This window comes from Xyrauchen texanus, chromosome 19, assembly GCF_025860055.1.
Source record: "Xyrauchen texanus isolate HMW12.3.18 chromosome 19, RBS_HiC_50CHRs, whole genome shotgun sequence".
NCBI classification, from domain to species: Eukaryota; Metazoa; Chordata; class Actinopteri; order Cypriniformes; family Catostomidae; genus Xyrauchen; species Xyrauchen texanus.
Genome location: NC_068294.1, coordinates 27,454,188 through 27,481,687, shown reverse-complemented (window position 1 = coordinate 27,481,687; position 27,500 = coordinate 27,454,188). Strand labels below are relative to the sequence as shown.

The following is a 27,500-nucleotide window of genomic DNA, read 5'->3' as shown; positions in this document are numbered from 1 at the left end:
CTGGACGAGTGGTTCCTGCAGGGGCGCCGGCAGGCCCCCGACAGAGACCCTCTCCTTTCTTCCCCGAAGTCCACGACGAACTCACGAAGTCGTGGAAAGCCCCGCACTCTGCTCGCCTAAAGCCTTCTTTTTCTTCCTCGCTCTCCTCAGTGGACGGCGCGAGAGAAAGAGGCTACGAGGCAACTCCGCCCCTCGAGGAGGCCGTGGCCAACCATCTGTGCCCACCCTCCACCGCTGGATGGAAGGCCAAAGCTTCTCATCCCTCGAAGCCCTGCAGATCCAAGCGTCAGCGCTTCACTCAATGGCGGTTTTACAAGTCTATCAGGCCAAACTTCTCAGCACCATGGACGAGTCTGGCCCTGAACCTGAGGCTTTCAAGGACCTGCGCAGCGCCACGGACGTAGCCCTGCGAGCCACAAAGGCCACCGTACGCCGCTCGCGTTCCGCTAGCCGAAGAAAGCCGCATGAGCAACGAGGTCCTCGGCCCAAGATCACACTGAACCCGGAGCCTCGTAAGTCTTCCTTGCAATAGGAAGAAAAAGAGAGAGTACGTGTCTCGCAAAAGCCGGACCACTCTCTCTCAAACATGTAAAACATTACCCAGTCCCCTTACAGGCGGCTGGAAATGTCTATACAGCAGTCAATGGGCCAGTCATAGAACTCGCTCACCTGCAATCAAACGCCGTTTTTACGGCGACACACAGAAATCACGAAAAGAGTCATTTTCTGCCTGTGTCACTAAGGGTTCACATGTCCGCACTAAAGTGCGCATTCCCACATATCAATACTGTCCAAACAGTGCCAAATACCTCCCCAGTTCAGGCTGGACGTCCCAAAAATGTAGATTGTGTGCCTATTGTCATGTATGCACCACTACACACAAGCACTGTTCCCACAGTTATAAACACTTCCCCAGTAAAAACGGGAAATACTATAAATGTAGCGCGCGTGCCTGCTGTACTGCACGCACCCCTACACACAAACACTGTATGCATAGCCAAGAAATCCCGCCGTGAGCGGAAGACTTTATGGAAGTGGTGCGCGTGCCTACTACAGTATATGCACCCCCACCCATAAGCGCTGCCCATACAGTTCCTAACAGCTCTCTATCTCATGCCGCAAGCATCACAGATGCAATGCGCGAGCCAAGAAACTCCTCGCTAAATGCGGGAAGCTTTATGAATGTGGCGCGCGTGCCTATTACGATGTATGCACCCCCACCACAAAACTCTGTTCATACAGTTTCAAGCATCTCTCTGACTCATGCTGCGAGCATCTCGGAGATAGCGCGCGTGCCTGTACTCTCACACGCACCCCTGCACTCCGCACTCAACACGGCTGCTCAGCGCGCACCTACGCCTCTGAGAGCTGTAGACTCTGTGTTAGCACAAGGCAATTTGCCGGTGGGGCCCATACGTCACTGCGACACGCCCCCAGCCAGCATTTAGCCCATATCTGTGCGAGCAGAAGCCTGGGAAAAAATCACCGACATGCCGAAATGGGTTTTGAACATAATAAAACATGGTTACTCACTTCAATTCGCTCGCAGACCGCCCCGCTTTTCAGCGGTGGTCGAGACGAAAGTGAGGAAAGATGTGTCACATGGTCTACGCACCGAGGTGCTCAAACTGATAGAGAAGGGCGCTATAGAAACTGTTCCTCCCTCTTTGAGCGAGGCGGGTTTTTACAGCCTCTATTTTCTCGTCCCGAAAAAGGACGGTGGCCTCCGCCCCATCCTAGATCTCAGACATCTGAACAAAGCTTTAATGATTCGCTCGTTCAGAATGTTAACGACCAAACATATCCTCGCGCAAGTTCGCCCCGAGGATTGGTTTCTATCAGTGGATTTGAAAGACGCTTACTTTCACGTTCCGATAGCGCCTCATCACAGGCCTTTTCTGAGATTCGCCTTCGAGGGACAGTCATACCAGTACACAGTACTACCATTCGGCCTATCATTGGCCCCCCGTACATTCACGAAATGTATGGACGCGGCACTTTCCCCCCGAGACAGCAGGGAGTGCGAATACTGAATTACCTCGACGATTGGCTAATCATAGCACAATCAAGAGGATCAGTTAACGACGCACAGATCTTGGATTATCAGCCATCTAGAATGCCTGGGTCTGAGAATCAATTTTGCAAAGAGCGTGATATCCCCCAGCCAGAATATCTCTTTTCTGGGAATAGTGCTAGACTCAGTGCAGATGACAGCACGCCTCTCATCAGAGCGCGCGCTCTCTATTCGACGCCTTGCAACATCATTCAGAACGGGCGCGCACGCCCCATCAAACGATTTCAAAGAATGCTCGGTCTCATGGCCTCGGCATCAGCTGTGCTCCAGCTAGGATTGTTGCACATGCGTCCTCTCCAGCGCTGGCTCAAGAGCCGTGTCCCCACTCATGCGTGGCGCTCGGGCCACTTTTTGATCAGAGTGAATCACGGCTGTATAAAAGCCCTGATGCCCTGGAAAGCCATCAACTGGTATCAAACTGACGTGAGTTTGGGCGTGAATACGCAGAGAAAAATGATCACGACAGATGCCTCCAAAATAGGATGGGGGGCCCTTTACGAGGGCAGGCCTGTCTCCGGCTTTTGGTCAAACCCGGAAAAGCGCCTACACATAAACTGTCTGGAAATGAAAGCGGTCGCCTTGGCTCTCAGAGCCCTGCTTCCGTACCTGAAAAACGAACACGTCCTGGTCCGAACGGACAACATGATGGTAGTTTCGTATATAAATCACCAGGGTGGACTCAGGTCGAGCTCCCTGCACTCTATGGCCAGGGAGCTCATCCTATGGTCACAGCACCACCTGCGCTCGCTAAGAGCAGCGCATGTGCCAGGCGCCCTGAACCAGGGGGCGGACATGCTGTCCAGAGACAAGGTTCTCCCAGGGGAATGGTCTCTCCACCCCCTGACGGTTCAGTGGTTATGGCAAACCCTTGGTGAGGCAGAGGTTGACCTCTTCGCCTCCAGGGAAAATGCGCACTGCCCCCTTTTCTTTTCAAAAAGCACGGACGCGCTCGCCCAGGTCTGGCCGAGCCGCCCCTTGTATGCTTTTCCCCGATCGCGATGCTACCTCAGGTCATCAGTCGGATCAGGGAAGTGAAATGTGCAGTGCTCCTGGTAGCCCCACTCTGGAAAAACCAGACGTGGTTTCCAGAACTGATGCAGATGATGCAATCTGCCCCATGGCCGATTCCGTTGAGGTTAGACCTCCTCAGGCAGGCCAACGGGATGATTTTTCATCCCCGCCCCGATCTGTGGGCCCTCCATGCATGGCCCCTCAACGGGTTCCCGAGAACCTCCCCAGTGGAGTTTTGAGAACCATCACTGAGGCGCGAGCGCCCTCTACGAGGCGCTTATATGCCCAAAAGTGGAAAGTGTTCAGCGACTGGTGTGATACCAAGAGCTTGAACCCCAAATCGTGCGAGATACCAAGTGTACTCGCCTTTTTGCAGGAGCTGCTGGAGGCGGGCCGCACACCCTCCACGCTCAAAGTCTATGTGGCTGCCATAGCGGCGTCACACAATCCTGATAAAGGACATTCATTAGGGAAAAACGATCTAATCATTCGTTTCCTAAGAGGTGCTAGGAGGATGAACCCTCCTCGCCCCCCCTCAGTGCCGATCAGGGACCTGGCCACGGCCCTGGATGCACTCAAGGGTGCCCCGTTTGAACCTCTCCGAACCGTGCACCTTAAACAGCTCTTGCTCAAAACCGCGCTCTTGCTGGCACTCGCTTCAGTCAAGAGAGTGGGCGACCTGCACGCGCTGTCATCGAGCGCTGCTTGCCTGGAATTTGGACCTAACGACTGCAGAGTTGTCCTTAGGCCAAAGCACGGGTATATTCCTAAAGTGCTCTCTACACCCTTCAGAGTACAGGTGATATCTCTGGCAGCGCTATCGTCCCCAGCAGACGAAAGTGACGCTAATTTACTCTGCCCGGTCAGGGCGCTCAGAGTATATTTGGAACGTTCTGCCCTGTTCAGACAGACGGAACAATTATTTGTATGCTTTGGCGGCCGCACTAAAGGTCTTGCAGTTTCAAAGCAAAGAATATCGCGCTGGATAGTGGATGCTATAGCGCAGGCTTATGAAGCCAAGGGCCTTCAATGCCCCTTAGGCGTCAGAGCTCACTCTACGAGGAGCATGGCCTCCTCGTGGGCGTGGTCGAGTGGGATACCCATTGAAGATATTTGTGCGGCGGCAGGCTGGGCCTCGCCTTCGACATTTATCAGGTTTTATAACCTACAGGTCCCCTCATTGCATTCCAACATTCTATCAGCCTGACTATAGAATGGAATAGAGTATGTATATGCTGGGCATTGTCTCCTCCCTTATAAGGTCCGTCTCTGACCGACTTAGAGGATTTTTTATGCGTACCAGTACATAGAAAACTCAGTACATAAGATATGTGCTTGTGTTTGTACAATGAGCGCCCCACCTTGGGGCAAAGGCGCTCTGTGTTATCCCATTATATCTCGCCGTTGGCCGGCTCGTGGAATAATCACTTTGCTTTAAGGCTCAGGCATCTGCCTCTGGCTTTATAGAGCGAAGTCAGCACGCACGGCGTTTTGCAGGGTGTTCCCATAGCGTAAGCTACTTACGCAATAGGAGAGACCTCTCGATAGGGAACGACTCGGTTACTAACGTAACCTCGGTTCCCTGAGAGGAGGGAACGAGTATTGCGTAAGCTGCCGTGCTTGTGCTTGGTCAGTTCGCTTCAGTCGATTGAACCTAAAGGAACTCGCATGACGGGGTGCCCATTATATAGCCTGGCTATGCTAATTTCGGCGGGCTCTGAGCACGTGAACGCGAGGCACGCGCCTTTTGTCGCGCGTTCAGAGTCGCCCCGTCATTGGTTCGAGCAGTTGCCGCAGCACAGCCAATGACCGAGCTGCCTCACTCATTATTGTCTGCTGTGCAGCTGCAATGCGTTTTACATAAAGACTTCAATATTTCTCGAGAAACTGAGTTTTCCCATAGCGTAAGCTACTTACGCAATACTCGTTCCCACCTCTCAGGGAACCGAGGTTACGTTAGTAACCGAGTTGTTTTAATCTCAAGCACTTTTCATCAAAACAATGCAATTTTCCAGGTATTCAGTACTTACATTCCTAAAAGCTAAATTCAACCACTTTCAGCACTTCAAGGAACCTGTTTGAACCCAGTAAAGTGTATGAAAAAAGCATAGTAGTGGCTAAATCAAGCGATAGAGAGACAGTTTGAAGGGTAATGTCAATTATGATCACATGAACGGTGTTGCAAATTTTGAACAATCCAGTTATGCCACGATATGGTTTGCCATTTTTTTGGTTCGCGATATATCAAAATTCGATGTATCGTCCCATCCCTATTAGGAAATAATTGTTGATGGACCATTGAATAATTAAAAAAATAATCCACACCCGAGGTGGTAGTGCGGTCACAACGCACAGCGGAGCACTATTTTTCAATATTTTAATGGCCGGAGTCAATTATTCTGCTTATACCACCGTTACTACACCCTAAAACATCGTTGTGGGATTATATCCAGAGCCATATAAAGAGAGAGTTGCGACAACTCCATTGACTCCAATGGAACGGTTTTTTTTACAGCAATGGCGGCTCGTGGAGCCTCTCAATAGTTCCCGGAAGTAGCAGCAAACACCGTAGAGATGCATCAGAACAAACCGTTTGCGACGCACTTTTAAAAGGTGAGACGTTTAAAGAATAATATTATCTTATTCTGTATATTATCAGTACATCTAAATAAAAATAACTTGTAAATTAAAACCTTATAGTTGAGTATTACTCATTAAATTAGGAGATAAGGGATGTTATCGGATAACTAACAGATTAGGCAAGGATTGGAGCTGGATAAAGTTAGTAACGAACACCCTATTAATTGTAAAATCTTTGCAAATACCTCACACATTTTTTTATTGTTGTAATTTTTATTTATATTTAGATTGCTCCTGCTGACTTGAGCCAACCATTTTTTTCTCCTCTCCATGTCAGTGGGGAAGCCATACATTCGCACACCTTTCTCTGAGCGATTGGAGCATTGTTGTAGTTTTTCATGGCAATTTTGTGAAAAATCACTCAGCATCTTTGGGGTTTAAATTTCAGAAGAATAGACTTTATTATCACACAATAAAGCCGAGTTGCCTACAGTGAAACCACAGTAACAACAACAACAACAACAACTGAAGCATCTTTGGTTTGGTTTTACTTAAATACACCTCCTCAAACAAGGTGGGGCTTACATGCATTATCTATCATGCTCTTCATTGACTCTGGTCTTGACCATATTAAGAAGTAACAGAATGTCCTTTAGAAGAGATCGATTCTCCCCCCTAAGTAATGCTATTTATGTTTCTGCACACACAGTCAAATAGTCAAACCTATGTGAGCACATATTCATCACGTCACAGGCCTTTACATACAGTAAACTGCATGTTTGCCCCTCAGACATAACTGTGGTATAAATAAACCATGTTTTCATCGATTACTCCTGATTAACTTGATAAAAAATATACTACAGCATCCCCATGCAGCACAGCAAACCATGGTGAAGACTATGCAACGACAACATGAAAGAAAGGACACATACAAAATGCTTGGCATGCTATTTAATTTATTAGGAATGTATTCATGAATTGCTGTAAATAGTTATTGCATTTATTTGAATAAAAATAATAAAAAAAAGTAATATCGTAATATATTATTACAATTTAAAATAACTGTTTTCTATTTTAATGTATTTTAAAATGTAATTTACTCCTGTGATGCCAAGCTGAATTTTCAGCCTCTACTTTTGAACGGCAGTTTATATACGAGTATGCTTAAGTTGTTTTAAAGCTGAATATACTGTGTATATGAATAAGTATTGTAAGAATTATACATTAGATATATAATATTTATAATACATAAATAATTATATTACTATATATAGAATTGTAAGAATTGTAAACAATAAGCTTCATTTCACTAAATTTTACATTTACGTAACTGCTGCTAATAGTTACTAGTTCATTGACCCATTGTGCGGTGCGAGCTGGAAATCACCTGTCACCAGCCTGTCTCTGTACTATCTGAAAAGTCATAAATATGACATTAGTTACCATGAAATTAGTGAAAACAATGAACATGAGGTAACATAAAAAGGCAACAGAAACCCTAGCCTGAAATAAGTTGAGGCAAATAACGGTAAGCGAACACTAATCCTCAAATATTATCTGATTTGATCTTTAAAAAACAACATCGCTGTAACAACATACTCATGCTACATACATATGTCGGTGTGTTACATAAATATATAAAATAAATGCATTTATTGACTACTAATGACTAGAAATCGCAGTTCTGTCACTCTAACAGTTTGGAATGACCGCAAAAGCACTTCCTGGAACTATCTGAAGTCTACGTGAATCACGTGACGATCAAGCGTTTATAACTTCCGTTGTCGCAAGTCAACTCTCCTTAATTACTTGTATTCATTTTGTATATTTGTTGTTTCTATGCATGTCTTGTGAATTGTGTTTATTTTTTTAGTGGACTATCCCTTATCTAGCCTATTGCCTTGCTTATTTTGAGTGTAATGTCTTATTTTTATTTTATTTTTCTGTGCTTGATACATGTATCCCCTGTGCTTTTTGTTCAATAATAAAAAAAAGTCAACTCTCTTTTATATGGCTCTGATTATATCCTGCTATTGTCTGGGTTTTGTCCCCAAAACCCTCTTGTGAATGGAACTACTTCCGCCACGGATTCAGCGTCTTGCTTTGGTACAGCGCAAGCCTTCGTTAGAAAATGTCACTATAGAACTAGTAACGGAGGCTGCTTTTAAGGACTTATTGGAGTAGCAACCTTTTGTATGTGTGTGTGTGTGTGTGTATTCATATGCATGTGTCAGCATGTGTGAGTGGGTGAGACGAGAGCGAAAGAGCACAAGGGCACTTTTCAACCAAAACTGTAATAAATGTAGGATATCATATACATTGTTTGTCATTCTTATCTGATTTATTTAACCAGTGTCTTGGTTTTATATGGTTATTTTGCTGTGCTAGCCTGTACTCCACTGTGGAACAACTGAAATAATTAGGTTAAGTGATTTAAAACTTAATCGGTCAAGACTTGGAACTACTTCATAACCATGCGAAAAATAATTGCACCCTACTGTGTCCTTCAACAAATCAGAATAAAGCACAATTTGTGATTGAAAAACAGTTTCCATCCATATCAATTTGAACCTAAAATCTTGTGGTTGATGTAAATATTTTTTTTTATCTGCAACCCATTTACAAAACACACGGACAATGAGAATCCAGAGAATTTAGCAACCAAGCCACATCTAACATTTACTTTTTTGTGTGTTTGTAGAGATACAATACTTAAGTGCAAAATACAGTAAAATTAATCCCAGACACACAAGCTTCGTCTTTCAAAACAGCTTTTATTAAAGAAAGAAGTTTGAAACAGACTGGTCTTAAGAGGTACATTCAGATCAGCTGGGGCCTGAGGGACATAATGGATGGAGCAGGTCTGACTGTGTTAATGCCCGATTCTTTTGCAGAGCAACACAGACCAGCACATTCTCACTCTCCACAATCAGGCAGCCTTTCTCAGATTTTTTTGGGGGCGTTTTTATTTTTCTTACAAAAACTGGCTCAAAAAGTTTCATTAAAAATACAATCAAATAATTTATTTTTATATTCAGGCAACATGAGAATCCAAGAATTATCATAAGCTTTTAAAATAGCATCTCTGAAGTCATTTTAAAGGTCTGTTTGGTTCGGTTTACCCCTCCCAATCTGAGCTGAACAAACACATCAATGTATATTCATCCTTGTGTGAGTGTGTATGTGCTCACCAGGGCTCAGCAAAGTGGCGGCATAAATGGTCAAATATGCACAGGAAAATAAATAATTTATTAAAATTGGATTTATGTTTGTGATACATAAACAAAGGTTGGTGATTTGTCATGTCTAATAAAAAAAATAAAAAACAAAAAAGTAGAAAATGAGAAGAAAATTGAGCTCTGATATACATCCTCTAGAAAGCTGCTTCATGGTGAAATCGGAGAATAATGTTAGAACTGTTGGTTACACAGGGCTGTGATGCAGCTGGAATAAGCCACGAGCCTGAGTGGGAGCTAAGACGCTTAGCATCATGACACAGTCAGAGGTCTAACACACACCACTTAACCTTGGATAATCACACACACATTCACACACACTTAAAATATTTGAAGCTGGAATTGAGCACCTTTCAAATCGGCATTGTTTTAAAAGACAAACGAGATTAATGTAATTTGCCCAATCACAGAACATGCCAAACACCAATTTTGGGCTACAAGCAGAGAAAAGAACCGAAATCATTCATAAATCATTCATATTACAGGGATAATTGAGATCAGCTGCATTCATACCGCATATGTGAGGCACAGATCTTGGACTAGACCAGTACTAGTGGACGATCTGAACTTTCCGACTGATCTCTGATCAGAGAAATAGAGCCCAGAGCTGCTGGTCTACAGGATCTGCTCAGGTTTATGGAACATAGAAACCCAATCTGTTCAACAGCAGATTGCACAAGCAAAAATAAATTGGCACAAACTGAAAATGTAAAACAATTCAAGAAGAGAAAGAAATATCTCTTTGACAAAATATAACATTTGTGTTTATAATTACAAGGTACAATAAATATGTAAAATAGAATCACATAGTCAAGTCAAAATAAGTGTAAAAAAAAAGAAAAGGTGATTGAAACCATGGCACGTAGAAATGAAATGTATTTAGAAGCACAAAGAAAGCAGAATAAAACATATGACCACTAGTAACCACTTTAGTTGCAAAGGGGGCAAACATGACTTGAGTTTCAATATGCATCAAACCCAGAGTTCCTTATTTCACCAAGCTAAGCTCCACTACGTGAATAAGTTACCTCGTAAAAGTGAAGTGTGTGCGACAGCGTGTTTGGTATGTGACTTGAGCATTAAGCGCTGGCCTGATACACAAAGCTGACATATTCAATACAAATGCCACTAATGGCTCATTTCCATGTCTCAATAGGGAAAAGAGACTTAACTTTGACTCGCTCAGCAATATGCAATTACATTTGCATTGAGGATCAATCTTGCGGTGCGTCTAGGGCACATATTCAGACAACACACACACGTCTTGAATTCATTTTGAGGGGGGGAAAAAACAACTTGAAGTGTAGCTAGTCAGCATTAATGGAATCTTTTTTGGCTTCAAGCTAAATCTGTACTTTTTTTTTTTTTTCTCAATAGTAAATATCTTCAATTTCCACAGAGTACCGCTGAGAGACTTTGACATTACAAACTGATTTTCTGTGTTGCCCTTTCACCCTATCCATGCACACACACAAGCACACAGAGTTGTTAGGAAATGACACCATGTATATCCCATAACTCCATACGATTCTACACGCAGCAAGTTGTTAAAAGGCAGCTTTTATACCCATAGGGTCAAGGCCCTCAGTGCAGCATCTTATACAGAGCTCACATTTAGGGATCTCAAATAGCTACACATCACTAATCTCTAAACTACAATTTGGCTTTGGGATTGTGGTCAATCTAAAAGAAACCAGAGAGCACGTTTATAGTGGAAAGTGGCATTAACGGTATTTTCGTTCATGCAAGAGAACCAATAACGAGAACCAGGTAGAGCGCGGATTTTGGTACATCCTGTAGCAGTTGAGCGTTTCTTACAAATTAGCCAGCAATATATTCATCCAAATAGAAATAATTATGAAGTATGGCAGGGTAAAAACCTTTAGTACTGCGAGAAGTCATTCAAAACGTGTTGTATGGCCAGACGACATATTCTGGTGAAATCATGCTTAGGGTGAGGGGTGAAAAAAGATGCAGCAAGGAAAGCCAGAGTGCTAGACAAGGTCTGGTCTGAGCAGTTTAAGTTGGTTCCATTGTCATGTTCAATTTTTGGCAGGCAGGTGGAAGGGAAGTCACCCTTGAGGATGTTGGGGCCCCTTCAGTAGTCTTAACCCATGGCTTTTCATGCCCATCAGTAACGCTCCATCAGATGTTTGTAGGATAGGGGTGTGACAGCGGCCATCTATGGTAGACCAAAAAACACATGTCTTTAGCACACATTTTCTAGTAAACTTGTGTTTAACATGTGTATAGAAAAGTTTGATTAAGTTTTGAAAATTATTTTTGATGTAAGTGTTTTAAATGCTTCTCTTATATGATTAATCAGAAGAAAATCTCAAGATCTACCAACACACAAACCCAGAAAATTATGTATACAACACCAACACCTCAAATCAAACCAAACTGATCTGCACCACAGACCCATCTTAATCAGAGAAGGATCTGATTGTCAGGAGTGATTAACTCGATGTATAGTATTAGTCCAAATAAAAACTTGGAAGGAATCCTGGTTAAAGGAATTTTCTGGGTTAAAAACAAGTGAAACTGTACCAACCAAATCTATGGCATAACACAGACCCAATTTTGACCTCTCTGCAGTAAAAATAAATAAATAAAACTTTCACAGCAATGCACTTACAATGGAAGTGTATGGGGCAAGGCATTCCAGAGGACTTAAGGCTGCACTATGTAAGATTTTTTTTTGGTTGCAATTAACAAAAATGTATTATTGAGCGAGTAAAAAAAAAAAATCTATGTTCAAAACAATGTCCTTGTCTTACCCCGATTGACTAAATTAAGCCTACAATAAAAAAAAATACTTTGAAGGAATTTGAACGGTCACGTCGGATTTGGCACGAAATAGCAGACATAATTCATCCTTGTGTTTATGTCATATCTGTAAGCTAAGAAAGAAGCTCCGGCTGTGTCGCGAGAAGCGAGTTTGACAGCTGTTTAGTCAGTCCAGTCGCGGTTTCAGGAGTCAACGCAAGTGAAGTCACACTCCAAATGGATTTAACAGTTTTTTACTCTTTGGTAAAGTTGTTTACCTGCTATCCTGCGTGGATATGTTTTCTGATAGGATTGTTGAAACTTATATTGTTTGTCATGCTTTCATGAATCAAACTTTACCGATTGCAATGTGTTTATACGTTTCGTTTTATGTGTAAGCCAATAAAGGATTTGTTGAGCAATAAATCAGTGTTCCCCCATTAAGCAGATGTTTAAACAGATCTAAAAAGACACTATAGGTACAAAGTGGTTCCCCATGAATTAATTGCATTTTTTTTATATTAAAATCGTATTCTTTGTGGTGTATGACCTACTACTGTAGTATGACGGTTCACTTGCATTGCACACTGTGGCTGTAGATTGTAATATAAAAATATAGGTGTCTTCTTATTGGACTCGCATTAGCAATTTTTACCTCCTTAATATGTGTAGTAACAATACAAAAATTGTGTATTGTTTAGTGGATAAAATGCAATTTTATCAGTTTTATCAGTAGGCAATATATCAGTCATAAATTTGAGGAAATTACATAATATCAACATGTATATAGCTGGTCATGACTCCACTATACAGGTAATCTCCAAGTCCTGAACCATGAGATTAATTTGCCAGAAGAGCAGTGCCTAATCACAACTGATGTTAATGTGTTGTTCCGCAAGTAACTTGAAGTTTTATGCTTCAACCAATAGAGGGCCAAAGTTACATAATGTAGCTATAAGGTGTGGTCACAATACACTTTGCACTCTATTCACTCATTCAAACTCATCTGAATGAGGGACACTGTACACAGCAGAATGCTAAATTTCTTTGCATGAGCTTGTGTTTCCAAATTTGGTCAACTTTGACCTGCGAATCTGGATGACAAGATGGTGTGTTACCAATAGAAGATCCAAACATCACACGCTGACCTCTTGGCTCAATTCAAAAAATGTAAAAGCTGTGTGTTATTGCTGTAGGAAAGTGAGTAGATGGTATATTTTAATATTGTAAGTATAATATAATTTGTGATTTATTAAAAACAAGAAACTCTTGTGTGTGACATATCCTGGTCCACTGCGGTGTCTGAAATCAATTTTGCAAGCTCTGAGTCTAGCCCATTTAAAAGAAGAAATGTGCACCTGTGTGCACATACATTTGGTTAACGAGCTTATATTTATTCTTCCATTCAAAAGTGTGCATTTTTCTCCTTGAACAGTCCCTTGTGGTATTCTAGTGCATATCATGTGAAAGTAACAGTGTTAACCAATTTGACATTGTAATGACTAGAGTAAAACGATCGCATAACTTTGTAATAAGAGTTTAATAAGTGATATTATTGTACAAGTTTTCTGTTAACACATAATTATAAAGTCTTGTGGCTATTCTTTCAAAACAGAGTGAACTTAACATTTTCCCTGGTGCAATGCCCCATAGTCTTCCATTGAAAGTGCATTACTGTAAACACAATTCATATTTGTCTGTTTTTACAAACTGCAGAATAATTCAAAATGATTTTCTGTGGTATCAGAACCATCCTGTTGATATAGCTTAACCTGTATTGAACCGAAAATATGCCTTTAAGATCAGGCCAAGCACTTTACCTGACTGTGTGAGTTGAGGAATCCACTGACAGCTGAGAAGAACAGAAGAGCATGTTTAATGCTGGTGAACACTTCCTGTCTACATTGTCAGCCATTCCTTATTATTTTTCAAATATATTAACATAAACCAAATCATATACCAAACGGACCCCCAGTAACAGCTTCAAGCACAGGCAAACATGCAAAACAAGAATAATAGCATGCAGAATGCAAAGCTTTAGTTGAATGCAGAAGAACAATCACTTGAACCAAAATAAGTATTATGGTCGAGAAAGGTTAGGGAGCCATTAGGTTGAACGACTTTCATGGTCACAAAAAAATAAATAAAAAGATTCCAAATTACAACCACAACAAATATGACAGCACACACAACACCACCTGATGTGAAAGACACAAGAAAACCAACATGACACTGCAGCTTCAATGTAACTATTACATTAAACAACCACACTCATGTTGTCAATCACACACACATAAAACCCAAATGAGGAATTTAACCAGAACAACATGACAGGGGACTGGTTTAGTCAGTTAATAAGGACCTGATCACAGGTTACTTGAGCACATGCATGGCATAATGGGGTGCGGAGCTTCCCCTGGCAGGCTGAAAAGATAATTTAATATTTACAAACTTTTCTTGCAGTTTGCTTTTAATTTCTTGACAGCCAATAAGCAATCCATTGGGGTGAATTATAATAGCAAGTTCATTTCATTAATGCATTTTAATTGGGAGTTTTGCACTGTTAGCCCATAAAGAGTGCACACAAAGGATGGTTTCAAGGGACTATATTTTTGCTTTTAGTGCAAAAGTAGGGTCCCGGGGGTCAAAATGCATTCCAGATCACCATAGAAACTTTTTGCTGTAATATATAAACCTTTCAAAAGATATCAACAATGACCTCAGAGGTTGTTAAATACATTGTGATTCAGAACTTTCTACAACGTCATGGAGAAAATGAATGGGAAAAATATTTTCAGAACCCAGGCTAATGAAAGTGTTGAGTTGAGTTGAACACGGTTGAGTTGAGAATTTTCCTATTTTTATTTTTTGAACACGGCAGAGGCCAAATGTCTTTTCTGCCAACTGATTTGAGTTAATCCTGAGGTAGGGAGAATTTCAACAGCAGAAATAAAAAGCAACCCAAAGGTGGGGCTGACTGAACTGAACCAAGGGGAGAAACAGCACTGGCTATTAGACATTACAGAAAGAAAACCCCATGTGGAGGTCTAAGATTCAGGGACTCAAAGGGGGCTCTAATTGGAGATTCTGTGGTCTTGTACCTGTTTATATGATAGTACTGGACTCATCTGAAAAGGTTCTCATGAGCAGGGGTCTGGCTGAAGACAGAGAGGACTGGCAATCCCCCACACTTGACTGACCCGGCTTTTTCTGCAAGGGTGGGGAGGGGGTAAAAGACACTTAGGATACGATGGATCAGACACTCAGATGAACACACAGACACTCTCCACTGCCTTGCAGGTTTTGCTGCTTCACTTTCAGATAAAGGTAAAACACTTGAGTGAACTGTGCAGTACATTTTGGACACAACTGAGGGCATAATGTGTTGTGTATATATATATATATATATATATATATATATATATATATATATATATATATATATATATATATGTCATGACTGAAGAGGTACTGGCCATTATTTTAACATAATCCCTATCAATTTATAATGTTGTGACAAAAATAAAAATTAAGTCAAACACTTAAATAAATAATTAATCCAAAGAATGAAAATTCTGTCATAATTTCAAATTTGTTGTTTCAAACATTTGTATCTTTAATGGAAGATGAAAAGAGAACTCTTGCAAAAAATTTAACAGTTATTTATTTCCGGGCAATTAAAACAAAATTGAAAGATTTCAAGCTTCAAAAATGATGCAAAAGCACATATTAAACATTGTCATTACAATGCTTTACAACTTATGCATTATATACTGTATATGCCTTATGAAGCCATTGGTGGCTATTAGAGAGGAACAGAAATAAATGTTAATAAATGTGTTATTCACTGAAAATCTTGACATCAGCTTTTCTCTCCTAAGCGTTTTTGGGTCACTTTGTTGAACTCAAAAATATGATCAGTCCGAATTGTGAACAAATCATTCTGGTTCTGTATACCAGATTAATTGATTAATTGGAAAGATAAAACAATGTGAATCAGACATTGCTACTACTAAAGAAAAAATGCTGAGCAATTATACTGGAGTTTGATCTTTTGAATGAATCAGTTGATCTGTTTCAAGAAACCAACCTAAACGATTTGTTGCTGATTTAGACAAAACAGGTTCTCAAATTCAACATAATGACTCTAATCCAGTCAAAACAGTTAACACCTCTCTGGAGGGGAAAATTACCAGTGAATAATGGCCAGTAAATACAATCTGTGCCTCACGTAAAGCTATTGTATGGCTTCATAAGACAATACTAATATATATTGTCTTATATATATTGTCTTATATATATATATATATATATATATAAATAAATTAAGTCATATTGACTACTTATGATACACTTTGTGCTTTTGTATTCTTTTTGAAGCTTGAAAGCTTCTGTCCCATCTTTGTAATTGCATGGGAAAAACGAATTCTTCATACTCATACCGGTTTGGAACAACAGTAAATAATTATCAATATTAAAATAAATTTTTATTTATGGATAAACTATTCCATTAAAACAACTTAACCCAAAAAAGACAAACATTTCTTCCACACATACAAACACAGTCACACTAAATCTCACACTAAATCAACCAGCACAAATGCACCCAGAAACAAATCACAGTGGTCTTGGTGGGGAGTGGGGTAAGCTTGACTTGGCCAGTCACGCATGCTAGAAACCTTGTGTTTTTGCATGCTGCATTCTCCTGGCTAGGCATGCAGAGACAGCGGTCAATGGGAACAGGCCGCTGAAAGAATTCCCATCACACCCGGCAGCCCTTACAGACACAACACAATGAGAACCACCCTTCCACCAATGATGGAGTTCAGCTTTTTGGGAGACATCTCTTGCCTTAGGACAAACACCCCCTCAAATAACAGCACCATGACGCACATTTTAACTTACAATCTAAACCCAGCACCTCCAACAAACACATTTCTACACGAAAAGCACTTGCTCTTAACACCAACAATCAGAAAGCTAGCGAAAAACACCACCTCACAGAGAGGGAGCAAAGGCAAACACGTGAAGAGACAGCAGGCAGGACACAGCGCACACAAGCAGACAGCCAACCCAGAGGAGGAGAGACAGTGAGACAAAAAGGAAAAGAGTAGCAGGCAGAGAGACCTCAGTCACTCCAGGAAAAGCTGTGAGTGCTAGCAGTCTGAGACAGCATGAAGATAGTGGAAGTCCCAGAGGAAGGAAGCCGTCGTTTCATCTACGGCACAGCACACAGAAGGCAAGAGAAAAGAGACCAAGAAATAGGAGAGAGGATATGAAAATTGAGAAAAAATTAAAAGGGTGGGAATAAAGTTAAGGTACAAGTAAGCAAATGTTAAACTGAAAAGTTCCAGTAACATTAACCCTCAGAATGTACAGATTGGTTCAGCAGAAAGCTGCCAAACTCAGCATGAATGGATAACTGGCACTTCTTTGAGCTGAAAGACTTAAATGCAGAGCTGTAACTTTTCTGGCATAATTACACATAAATATTCCATAGATGGAGTGCTGAATAAATGCTAGTGTACATTTAGTTTTTTTACATGCCGTTCTGTCTCGTGCTCAGCTAAGTATATTCAAATTGCCATGCTCTCTCTGCACGAGACGTACAGGTACGGGGGAAAAACAAAGTATACTTTAGCATTAAGATGCAAATATAACACGTAAACAGGCATTATACTGCAATATTTAGAAAATAAATTAAATGTAATTTCCAAATCAGATAGCTCAGCTTGTGTCTCGCTGTTTTTTGCAGTAACCATTTCATTTTTTCAGATGCTATGTCAATTTAAAAGTAAATTCAACCTTTAAAACACATCTTGAGACACCAGTGTTCTGTTTTATTTGTGTGGGGTATTTAAACTTGGTCACTTCATGTGTTTTTAATAGGTGTATGGCCATGCATTGCATTATATCCCCTACTTGTAGGTAATACGCATAATAAACGCGTCAGCTACGTTTTTATATCAGTGTTTACTTTCAGTATTCTCAAGCAATCTGCATCAAATAAATGACAAAAAAAGTTCTGTCTCTCCTACAATATGCATATGTTATTTCATTATCATTTATTGTACGACACAAGTCCTATGTAAATGCTCCGTAGCAGCTGTTATGTTTTGCACATTTTTTACATGCTGAAGAGCACTGTTTGGGCACAGTAAAGTTTACATATGTGGATTGAACAGCCAGATGCATTTGCACTTGAACAAGATTTGTTTATTTCTTGGAGAGCATTTACACCGGGTCTTTTCATGATCGGTTTGCAACCCGATCAGCAAAAATGCATGAACTGACCAAGTGTAAATACCCCACTAAGTTAACATCAGTGCTTGGCACACAACCAAAATTCAAATGCTAAATTTAGCATTAGAAATTGCATTTTTATTTTAAAATCGATAAATATTGGAATTTGACTGCCTTAGTGCATTGCAGTGATTTTGCAAAAAAAAAAAAAAAAACACGGCCTCTTGTGACTTATTGGTTTAATATCTTAGTTTCAATAAAAACTTGCTAAAAATTCTAGTCAAGTCAAGTTTTCAATATAGAATTGACAGGTTATGTCATATTTATAAGATCAAGTAATTAAAATGTGACCTCCCCATTGGTGGTTTTAAATAACATGCTGCATTCTTGGAAGGGCTGAAGCACCTACCTGTGAGGAGGCAGGGGGCAAATTAGAGCTGTATGCTCATCTATAGCCTAATTAACTAAATCAACACAGGGACTGAAAGGCTGCTTTGCTTGTGTCACTTATAATTGAGCCTACCTGTACTGTGTGCTCACTTTGTCTAAATAATTCAAATGATTGGAGGGGTCTAATTATTGTTTATCTAATTCTACTCATGTGGTACATGTTAACTGATTGGGTAGCCAGGGACAACAGCACAAGCTGATGGAAAGAGACTGTTGTACCGGTATTGGCTGTTGACTAATGGGATAAATGATATCTAAATAACAGTGATACATGGCACACAAAGCTACGGGGGGGAAGGAGAGCACACCGAAGAAGAGTGATAGTAACTATTAGACTGATTGACTTCCTGTCTGTTTGACCAATCACAACACAACCCAAACTGTTCAGAGCCTTGAAACAAGGCAAGAGTCCTGTTAGGAAAAAAGTCAATGGTGTAATTCATGACAGTCAAAGGGGCGGGGGGGGGGAGTGGTGATAAAGGCTGGCATAAAAATGGAAAGGTTGAAAGACCAGATAGGTACAAGAGGGTAATAATGTGTAAATGAGTAAAAGTGGCTAAGGGTTATGGACAAACCAAAAGATTGGATACTATTCAGTTAAATGCAAAATGTAAGATGAAAGAAAGGCCAGAAAGTATGACAGAATAGGATGGATACTATAAAATGTACATTTTTATGAAAAAATGTATTATGTCAATAAAATGAAAAAGAGAGAGACAGAAAGGAGAGGAAAAGATTGAGGAGTTTACCGGTCGTGAATGGGGGCCTCTAGGTTTACGGAGGACCACCAGAAGGATTTCTGGCAGCAGACTGAGGATTATGAGGATGATGATAACCAGCCAGACAGATACTGAGCTCAGCATGTTAGCAAACACAAAGTACAACCGCTGCTGCTTCAAAAATGGCCTAGGAAAAGAGAGCGGGAAAGAGAGAGAGAGAAAAAAATCCTTAAAGAATGCTGACAAGACCAATCATTTACTTTTATCATGAGCTTTGTCACAAGACACAACTAGTACTACATAAGCTCTTTGTGACAAGTACTTTTCATCGTATTCGCACCTGAGGAACTATAGTTCCTCAAAGCTGTTTTAACCTCCTGAGACCCCCGTGTGTCCGCTGTGTAAATAATTAAAAACCAATAATAATTCTTTTCCTAAATATTTATGTCCACATATGTGGACAGAGAGACTAATGTGTGACATTTTAAATTGTGTAGATGGTTGAATGTTGGTTATTCATGTTTTTCAGACATTACAGACATTACAGTTGATCTTCTGTAAAACTGAATAAATAATTCAAATTATAAGCATCATCCAATCACTGCCAACCATGTTAAAATAAAACATAACATTATAAAATTCTGAATCTATGTACCGATTTCCATTGTACATGTATGTCTGTCAAACATGTTGAGTGGTCCAAACATCATCTGCAGCCTGAAACTGAACTTTTGGTTGGATTTTAGGATCGAATGCTCCGTTTTTATTGAATGAGTTAACCTCCAGTATGCTGTCTGTCTTCACTGGTCTCAGAAAAGTTTGAAATGCAGCTTATTTTCATCCTAAATCCATATAAAGCCTCTGAACAACATTTATTTCCATCCAGAGTTGCATTCATTTTTGGCCTTGTATTGATGACTGGTGATTCTTTTTTTTTTTTCTTCTCTCAATTAGCCACTAACAAGTGGCTTTCTTGTGACCACACGACTATTTGGTCCCAATCATCCAAGTTCTTGTTGCATTGTGCGTGTGGAAATGCGCTTACTTTCACTATTAAACATAGCTGTGAGTTCTACTGTCTATTGTTTATGATATAACTTCAAGTGTTTTAGTGATCTCTGATCAGATTTGTTTCAGACCACATTTCTTCCACGAATCTGATGGTTCACCACTATCATTCCAGGTTATAATAATGTTTAACGTTGTTAAAAAAACAAGAAGTGACACACAGCATCAGTTAGAATTGTTGCCAGTTGAAACATTAATCACTGCAATGATGACCCAATCAAAGGCTCTTAAGTATCTGCTAATGAATAGAATCGTATTGTACAGTGATAAAATAAAACATAACAAAAATGTATATTAAAATGAAGCTAAATGACCCACAGATGAGTAGAATTTATTCAAAATAACTAACATATTTTTTTTTCTTTTGAGTAAATGGAGTACAATTTTCCTCATACGTGAACATCATGTTTATCAGGGCGCTGATGTGCGAAAAATTTACAGATTTTTTAAAATGCACAGCATACTAAACTAGAGACTCTTTACAAACAAACAGGTTTCAATGAAAAAAAGTTAAGAGATTTATCACCAGAGGCACTTCTGTTGGCATTGCATCTGTAGGAACGCTTCAAGAAAAAGGATGGCATGCTGTTGTGTCACGTGACTTGGTGCGGCAGAAGTTAACCCATTAAATGAAAGTCTAGAGTCTTGTGAACAGTATTCAGTCAGTTTTTATTCATTTAAATTATGCGTTGTGTATAGCAAAGCCAAAATACAACGTTCACCAATGTGGACGCCGGGTCGCACAAAATTAAGGGACATTTTTAGTTCCTACTCCGGGGTAGGTACTTTTGGGGGCATACATGGACTGTGGGATGTGCTGCAGCCTGTGACTGGTCAAACACGTATGATGCACAAAGCATTGAGAAATGCAGCTACCATCTGTAAACAAACTTGAAGCTGCTTACCTGCTGCTCAGAAGTTGCACTAATTTTACAATTCCCTTAACAAAAGTAAATAAACAAGAAACACAATCTTGCACACTGCTGCTGTGAATAAACAATTGAATTAATACAACGGTTTTGTCCTGACAAAAGTGTATTCCCTTAACAGAAATAACAAAAACCAACAAAGTATCCAAAGAGGATCACACGTTGCACATATGTGTGTGTTTGAGGAGTTGAGCTGAGCTCAATAATCAGATGTTTATCAAGATTAGGTAATTGAACTCATCATGAAATCTAGTTTACATGAGTGAAGTATTGCATGCCTTTTACTGCATGGTTACCTTGCACCAAGACGTCTTTAAGTAAATGAGTATTTCATTACAGTAATTTATGTTGAGTCAGAAAAACCTTTATTGTAAATATCGTGATGATAAATAGGTTTGTAGTGCATTTTCAACATGAAAATGTTTGCCAAGTTCAGCATGTGCTGCGCGGTAGTGAGTCGAGGAGTGTAAACTGTAACCTGAAGAAACAGAATGGATTCGAAAACTGAAAAATACTGTCTTCGGAGGTAGGATGAAATACATTTGTTGTTGTTGCTGCTATTGAATCGCTCATGCAAACAACATTACAAAAAAAAAAGACGGTCGACACTAGATGACGTCACTACGGGGGTACTTTTGTAAGTGTGAATGCAAGAGGGGAAAAATCTCTTTGGGTGTGTCATTCCTCTTAACAGTTCTCATCTAGAACGTAACTAAAGGAAAAGTACCAGGACTGTAGGTGGGAAAGTGTCTAATGAGGAGAACACACACTTGTGTAAGGAGAAAGTTGAGAAGAGAATGGAAGACGTGCACTTGATTGCAGACTGAACAGGTGCTATTTTTATTGTTGTTTGGATGGTAGTTATTTAATAAAGATGTTTAAATTACACACCACGTTGTAACCCACAGTGCTATTGTTTGTGTGGTAAAGAGACCACCGACCGAGTAATAGGATGTGATTATAGGACAATTCAGATCAGTGGCCTATTGATCAGAGCATCCCTAATGAGCACTGTAAATTTCAAATGTTTGCTCACCATATGATGCCACCCCAGAAGAAACTGAAGAAGACATAGAAAGCTAATGAGCCCCAGATCACAAAATGGTTGATCCACGTCCAGTGCCGTGTGTCCAGAGCCAACTGAGGGAGGAGAAATGGTCAGTCTCTGGCAAATTAAGAACTGAAGTACATTTTGCAGGGAGCTTAGAAGTTTGAGATGTATTAAACTGTATTCAAATCATGTACAGTACTGTGCAAAAGTTTAGGCACTTGTGATAATTGTTGCATAGTGAGGATGTCTTCAAAAATAATGACATAAATAGTTTTCCTTTATCATTTAATGTCATACAAAGTCCACCTTTGCTTTTAAAACAGCACCAATTCTCCAAGTTACACCTGGACACAGTTTTTCTTGGTTGTTGGTAGATAGGATGTTCCAAGCTTCTTGGAGAATTTGCCACAGTTCTTCTATTTAGGCTTTCTCAATGGCTGCTGTCTCTTCATGTAATCCCAGACTGACTATGTTCAGTGGGGGCTTTGTGGGGCCATGATATCTGTTGCAGGGCTCCATGTTCTTCTATTCTAATCTATTCTATTTGCAAAAGTAATGTTTGGTAGTCTAACTATATTTCCTATTGACACAATAAAGCTGAAGATATAAATGACCATCTTAAGACAAATGTTTTTGTGAAAATCTTATATGCCCAAGACTTTTGCACAGTACTGTATTAATCATTAACCAACCTTTAAAGTGACAGTGAAAACAAGGATTGTAAAGACAATTGTTCCATAAGACCAATTTCCAAAGACCTGAAATAAGGGAAGGAGTGAATTACATATTTTCATTTTTAGAATGCATCATATACATATTATACAGAGATTGATAAAAGGCATAGCCAGCTCTAACCTGACCATTATCCTGCAGAGCTGGATTACTGAATAGGAAACGGACACCAAAAAAGAACAGAAGACCCTGAAAAATTCCTAATACCGTCCAGTAGAGGAAGGGACGCCAGCGTAACATGGCATTCTTTGCTATTTCTCTATAGGAAGGATATAAACAATAATTAAGCAACAGTTCACTACAAATTGTATAAGCAAAAGAGTGCAGTGCATTCTGTCACCTGTAGAGGGGGGCATTGTCCAGCAGAATCTCAATTGACATGTGCTGTTCCAGTAGGCTGTAGGCCAGAATGGGCATGGAGGTGAAGCAGATGTTGTACATCGTCAGATAGGCTGCGTCATACAGGGGCTGGGAAGGGGAGCGAGGGGAAGGACGGGGGGCCGGGGGGGTTATAAACACATTGAGGAGATCACACTCGCGCCAACACTTTTGCGCCCACACACACACACACAAACAAAAAAAAAAGAGACTACACAGCAAAAGCACACACTGACAGTGTGGCCACATGCAATGATCACTTTCTTGATATATATACACAAAACACTGAGACATCCTGGAAGAGGTGAAGTCTAGAGTCTAAAAGTCTACAATCAGAGATTAAATGAGACTGTAGCACTCTTTTGAGAAGTACAAATGTGAGTTCAACTTGCTGTTTTACATTTTTGGTCTTTTATTGATAGAAGGAAAGGGACTTGGACCTGACGCAGGTCAGATTGGAACCTGAATCTTGTGCATGAGCACCAAGGCTAAACATATCTAGAGCATGTTCATTACCACTATACTACGGCTCTGACTTAATATTTCATTTTTTATATTCTGAGTTCGAGTGTTCGTTATATATATATCAACTTTCAATGAAGGGCAAAAAGTGAAATTTAAAAGGAAAGATCTAAAGAAATAAGCAGAGATAGAGGAGATGGGCCTATTAGGTTGTCATCTTCTAACAGGTCCTTTATTTGTACCCACCTGCTGAGAGTATCCACAGAAAAACTGGTACAGGAATTGAGGTAAAATGAAGCAAAGGTTCTAAGGGTAAAGATACAGAAGAAAAGGTCTAAAAATTAAAAACAAAACAAAAATTCTAACAATTATATTTATATCTACATGTGATACTAAGAGAAAATAGTCCACTGAATGACACACTTACCTTGTAAAAAAAGTATTGAACAAGATGAGCAATCCGCACATAGTAAAGATGCCCATGAGCTAGTAAGAGCTTCTTTAAGTGCTTGAGCTTAGGGATGGCGTAGTCGCTGTTCCTCACAGCTTGACGGCCCTCCTTACCTTTAATACCTGACCACACAATAGTAACACAGGTTTCATGCACAGTTTGACTAGTACGTTTCCATGACTTTTCATGCACTTCCAAAACTTAACTTCTATTGTAGCATTTAAAAAATGTTCTACCCGTTTGTGAAAGATGTGATTCAGCACTGTTTGAACAGTCAAAACATACACTTTATGCACTACCACTAAATCAATGACACACATCAATTGCTTTGTAATAGCATTTTTTTCTTTCAATTCAGCTTTGTCTTCTTCTCTCCCCTCATCTATTGTATGCTTTACTATCAATATTGGAAGCCCTATATTTTGTTCTCACTATTTATAACACTTGGCCTATTTACTGCCCTACATGGTTTAACTTACTGCATAGAATTTAATTTCTTTAAAATGGTACAAGTTTGTTCAACAGGGAACAAAACGTTGTACCATACAAAACACAGTACCAAAACATATTTGTTTTGTTTTTTGCCCAATTTTATAAGCCACTTCAACTTTTAACAAGCCACTTTTCCCCATTAAAATACATAGGTTTATGCATGTACAGTAAAATGTTAATGGCTGGATCTAAAGCAAATTAAACTCAAGCATCGCTTGAGATGGTCTGCGATCATTTACAGCGCTCACATATAAGACAGCATTTATGCAAACTTGTTTCTGGACCACTGACGCAGAGAAGAAATTCTTCACTTGAGCATTCTGTGAGAAGCGCAGCAACTCAACAAATAGTGAATCAGACACGTGCACCAATGGCTTTTCTTTCATCTCTTCAAAATATAATCAAATGTGTTTCTTCAAGCCTGTGTCTAAGTGTCTAATATGGTTGCCAACCATCCCGTATAATACGGAATCATCCAGTATTTAAAGGGATAGTTCACCCACAAATTCTCTCATTTACTCACCCTCATGCCACTCCAAATGTGTTTTACATTCTGAACACAAATTAAGATTTATAGAAGAATATTTCAGCTCTGTAAGTCCATATAATAGAAGTGAATGGTGGCCAGAACTTTGAAGTTCAAAAACACATAAAAGGAAACATAAAAATATGATAGGTTTGGTTGAAACTAGGGCTGTCGATTTAACGCGTTAATTCGGTGCTATTAATTTGACAAAAAATAATGCGTTAAAAAAATTATTGCATTCTTGCGTTCAAAACACTTGGAGCGCAAATGCGAACTAAGGGATCTCAAGATTGAATATTAAACTATATTTAACTTGAAACGGTGAACTAAAAAATGTTTATGATGCGATGCACCAGAGACGCTACAAAAGCATGTCTGACGCAGGTGTAGCTTGACGGGTCCTTAAACAAGCCCTCATAATAAATCTGGAACTGATTGATAAATTCACTTGTGAAATGGATTGCTGTGAACTGTGTGCCAATGATTGACTTATGATCAATAATATGGTAATAAACAACATTGTATTCTAAAGCCGCTTTTTGTATTGTCTTATTAATGATTAACTCTTCTGCTACAAGAATGTAATGCATTTTAATTATCTGAATATTTAAAATTATATATATATATATATATATATATATATATATATATATAATTTTTAAATATTTAAAAATAACCATGTATAATTATATATTGATATAAATATGTATAATCTTTATATATTGAATTATTGTTATATGAGGGGCTTTCTCAGCAAATATATGAATATGTGATTAATCACGATTAATTAATTGGGACACCATGTAATTCATTCGTTTAAAGATTTTAATCGATTGACAGCCCTAGTTGAAACCTATCAACCTATTGGTTGAAACAGATCAAGACCTATAAATCTCCACTTTCACTTCCACATTCTTCTTTTGTTTTTGGTGATTCACATTCTTTGTGTATATTGCCATCTACTGGGCAGGGAGGAGAATTAATTGAAATTAATTGAAAAAAAAAAAAAAAATGTGTGTCTCACCCACAACTATCATATCACTTCCAAAGATATAGATTTAACAATTCACTTGCATTGTGTGGACCTACAGAGCTGAGGATGAGATAGCATGAGAGTGAGTAAATGATAAAAAAAATAAAAATTTGGGGGTGAACTATTCCTTTAAAAGAACAGAATCATGTTCTGTATTAAATCAATAGCCTACTGGATGCAGTTTATACCATATTTTAGTGCCTTACACCCAAACAGCTGAGAACGAATGTTAATTCACGAATGTGAATCAATTTCACATGCAATTGTCAAAGTTAATAATTGTTATAGAAAATAAATAGAGAAACGGACCTGAAACAGACATCTTTCACATGAGTTGTGGGAGAGCCCTAACATCGGCTGTCATTATGTTACACAGATTCTACAATTGACAGTCGGGGGAAAGATCGTGGAACATCAGTGACAATCAGTGCACATCTTTTTTCATGTTTTCAATTAAAAATATGAGAATGTACGTGATGGAGAATTTTTTTTTTTTGTTTTACGAATTCTGAACACATTTGTACTGTGGAAATTAGCTTGTTAGTAAATTCTATGACTTTTCCAAAACATTTCGTGATCATTTGTTTTTCCATGACATTTACAGGCCTGGAAAACAGTTTCTAAATTCCTTGATTTTTCCAGAATTTCCATGACCGTACGAACCCTGGTAACAACACAATCACACTCCCTCTCAGAAAAATGCTGAGCAAGGTTCATTGATTGCTAAATTAATTATTATACATGTGGGTGTATGATGAGATCTCACCAATGCCGACGTGTGCCTCAAGGATCATACTGACGTCATTGGCCCCATCACCAATGGAAAGAGTAATTGGGGAGCCTTTGGAGTTCTTCACCATCCTCACAATCTAAAATGGGTTAAGCCAATTAATTCATGAACCATAAAGTAAACTTTATTACAGGCAACATAAAGAAGCATGTTACAGTCTTCTAGAGGTCTCCAGAGTCCAAGTCAACTCTTAAGTCTTTTGTCACAAGTTTCAAAACCCTTTTAAAAAGATTTATATTCAGATTAGTGTAATAAACCTTGCAAACAATTTTCACGTTGCTCACAAGTCTCTAATTTGGAGTCAAAGTCAAGTACCAAGTCAATTTATTTCCAATTTAAAGGAATAGTTATCCAAAAATGAAAATGATATTTTTTTCTCATCAGGAACACAAAATGAAATGTCAGGCAGAATTACAGCCTCAGTCACCTTTCACTGTCATTGTATGGAAAAGAACATTTGATGACAGTGAATGCTGAATAAGGCTAACATACTGCCATGTTCTTTT

At 39.4% G+C, this 27,500-nt stretch overlaps 1 protein-coding gene across 4 annotated transcripts in view; it reads right to left on the bottom strand.

Moving 5' to 3' along the window:
* Positions 1-8,426: 8,426 nt before the first annotated feature.
* LOC127659646 (phospholipid-transporting ATPase 11C-like) overlaps positions 8,427-27,500 on the bottom strand; it is a 99,500-nt gene continuing 80,426 nt past the window's right edge. The window contains exons 21-31 of one of the 4 annotated variants that reach the window (XM_052149556.1): positions 26,971-27,073; positions 24,130-24,275; positions 23,949-24,008; positions 23,203-23,330; positions 22,986-23,121; positions 22,823-22,888; positions 22,116-22,219; positions 19,113-19,269; positions 16,798-16,888; positions 13,491-13,522; positions 8,427-11,083 (exon numbers count right to left, since the gene is read on the bottom strand). In XM_052149556.1, the coding sequence (XP_052005516.1) occupies positions 16,799-16,888; positions 19,113-19,269; positions 22,116-22,219; positions 22,823-22,888; positions 22,986-23,121; positions 23,203-23,330; positions 23,949-24,008; positions 24,130-24,275; positions 26,971-27,073 (990 nt within the window). In that variant the 3' untranslated portion in view covers positions 8,427-11,083; positions 13,491-13,522; position 16,798. Of the gene's footprint in view, positions 11,084-13,490; positions 13,523-14,771; positions 14,881-16,797; positions 16,889-19,112; positions 19,270-22,115; positions 22,220-22,822; positions 22,889-22,985; positions 23,122-23,202; positions 23,331-23,948; positions 24,009-24,129; positions 24,276-26,970; positions 27,074-27,500 lie in introns of all 4 variants that reach the window. The other 3 variants (XM_052149555.1, XM_052149557.1, XM_052149558.1) reach the window with 3 other exon arrangements.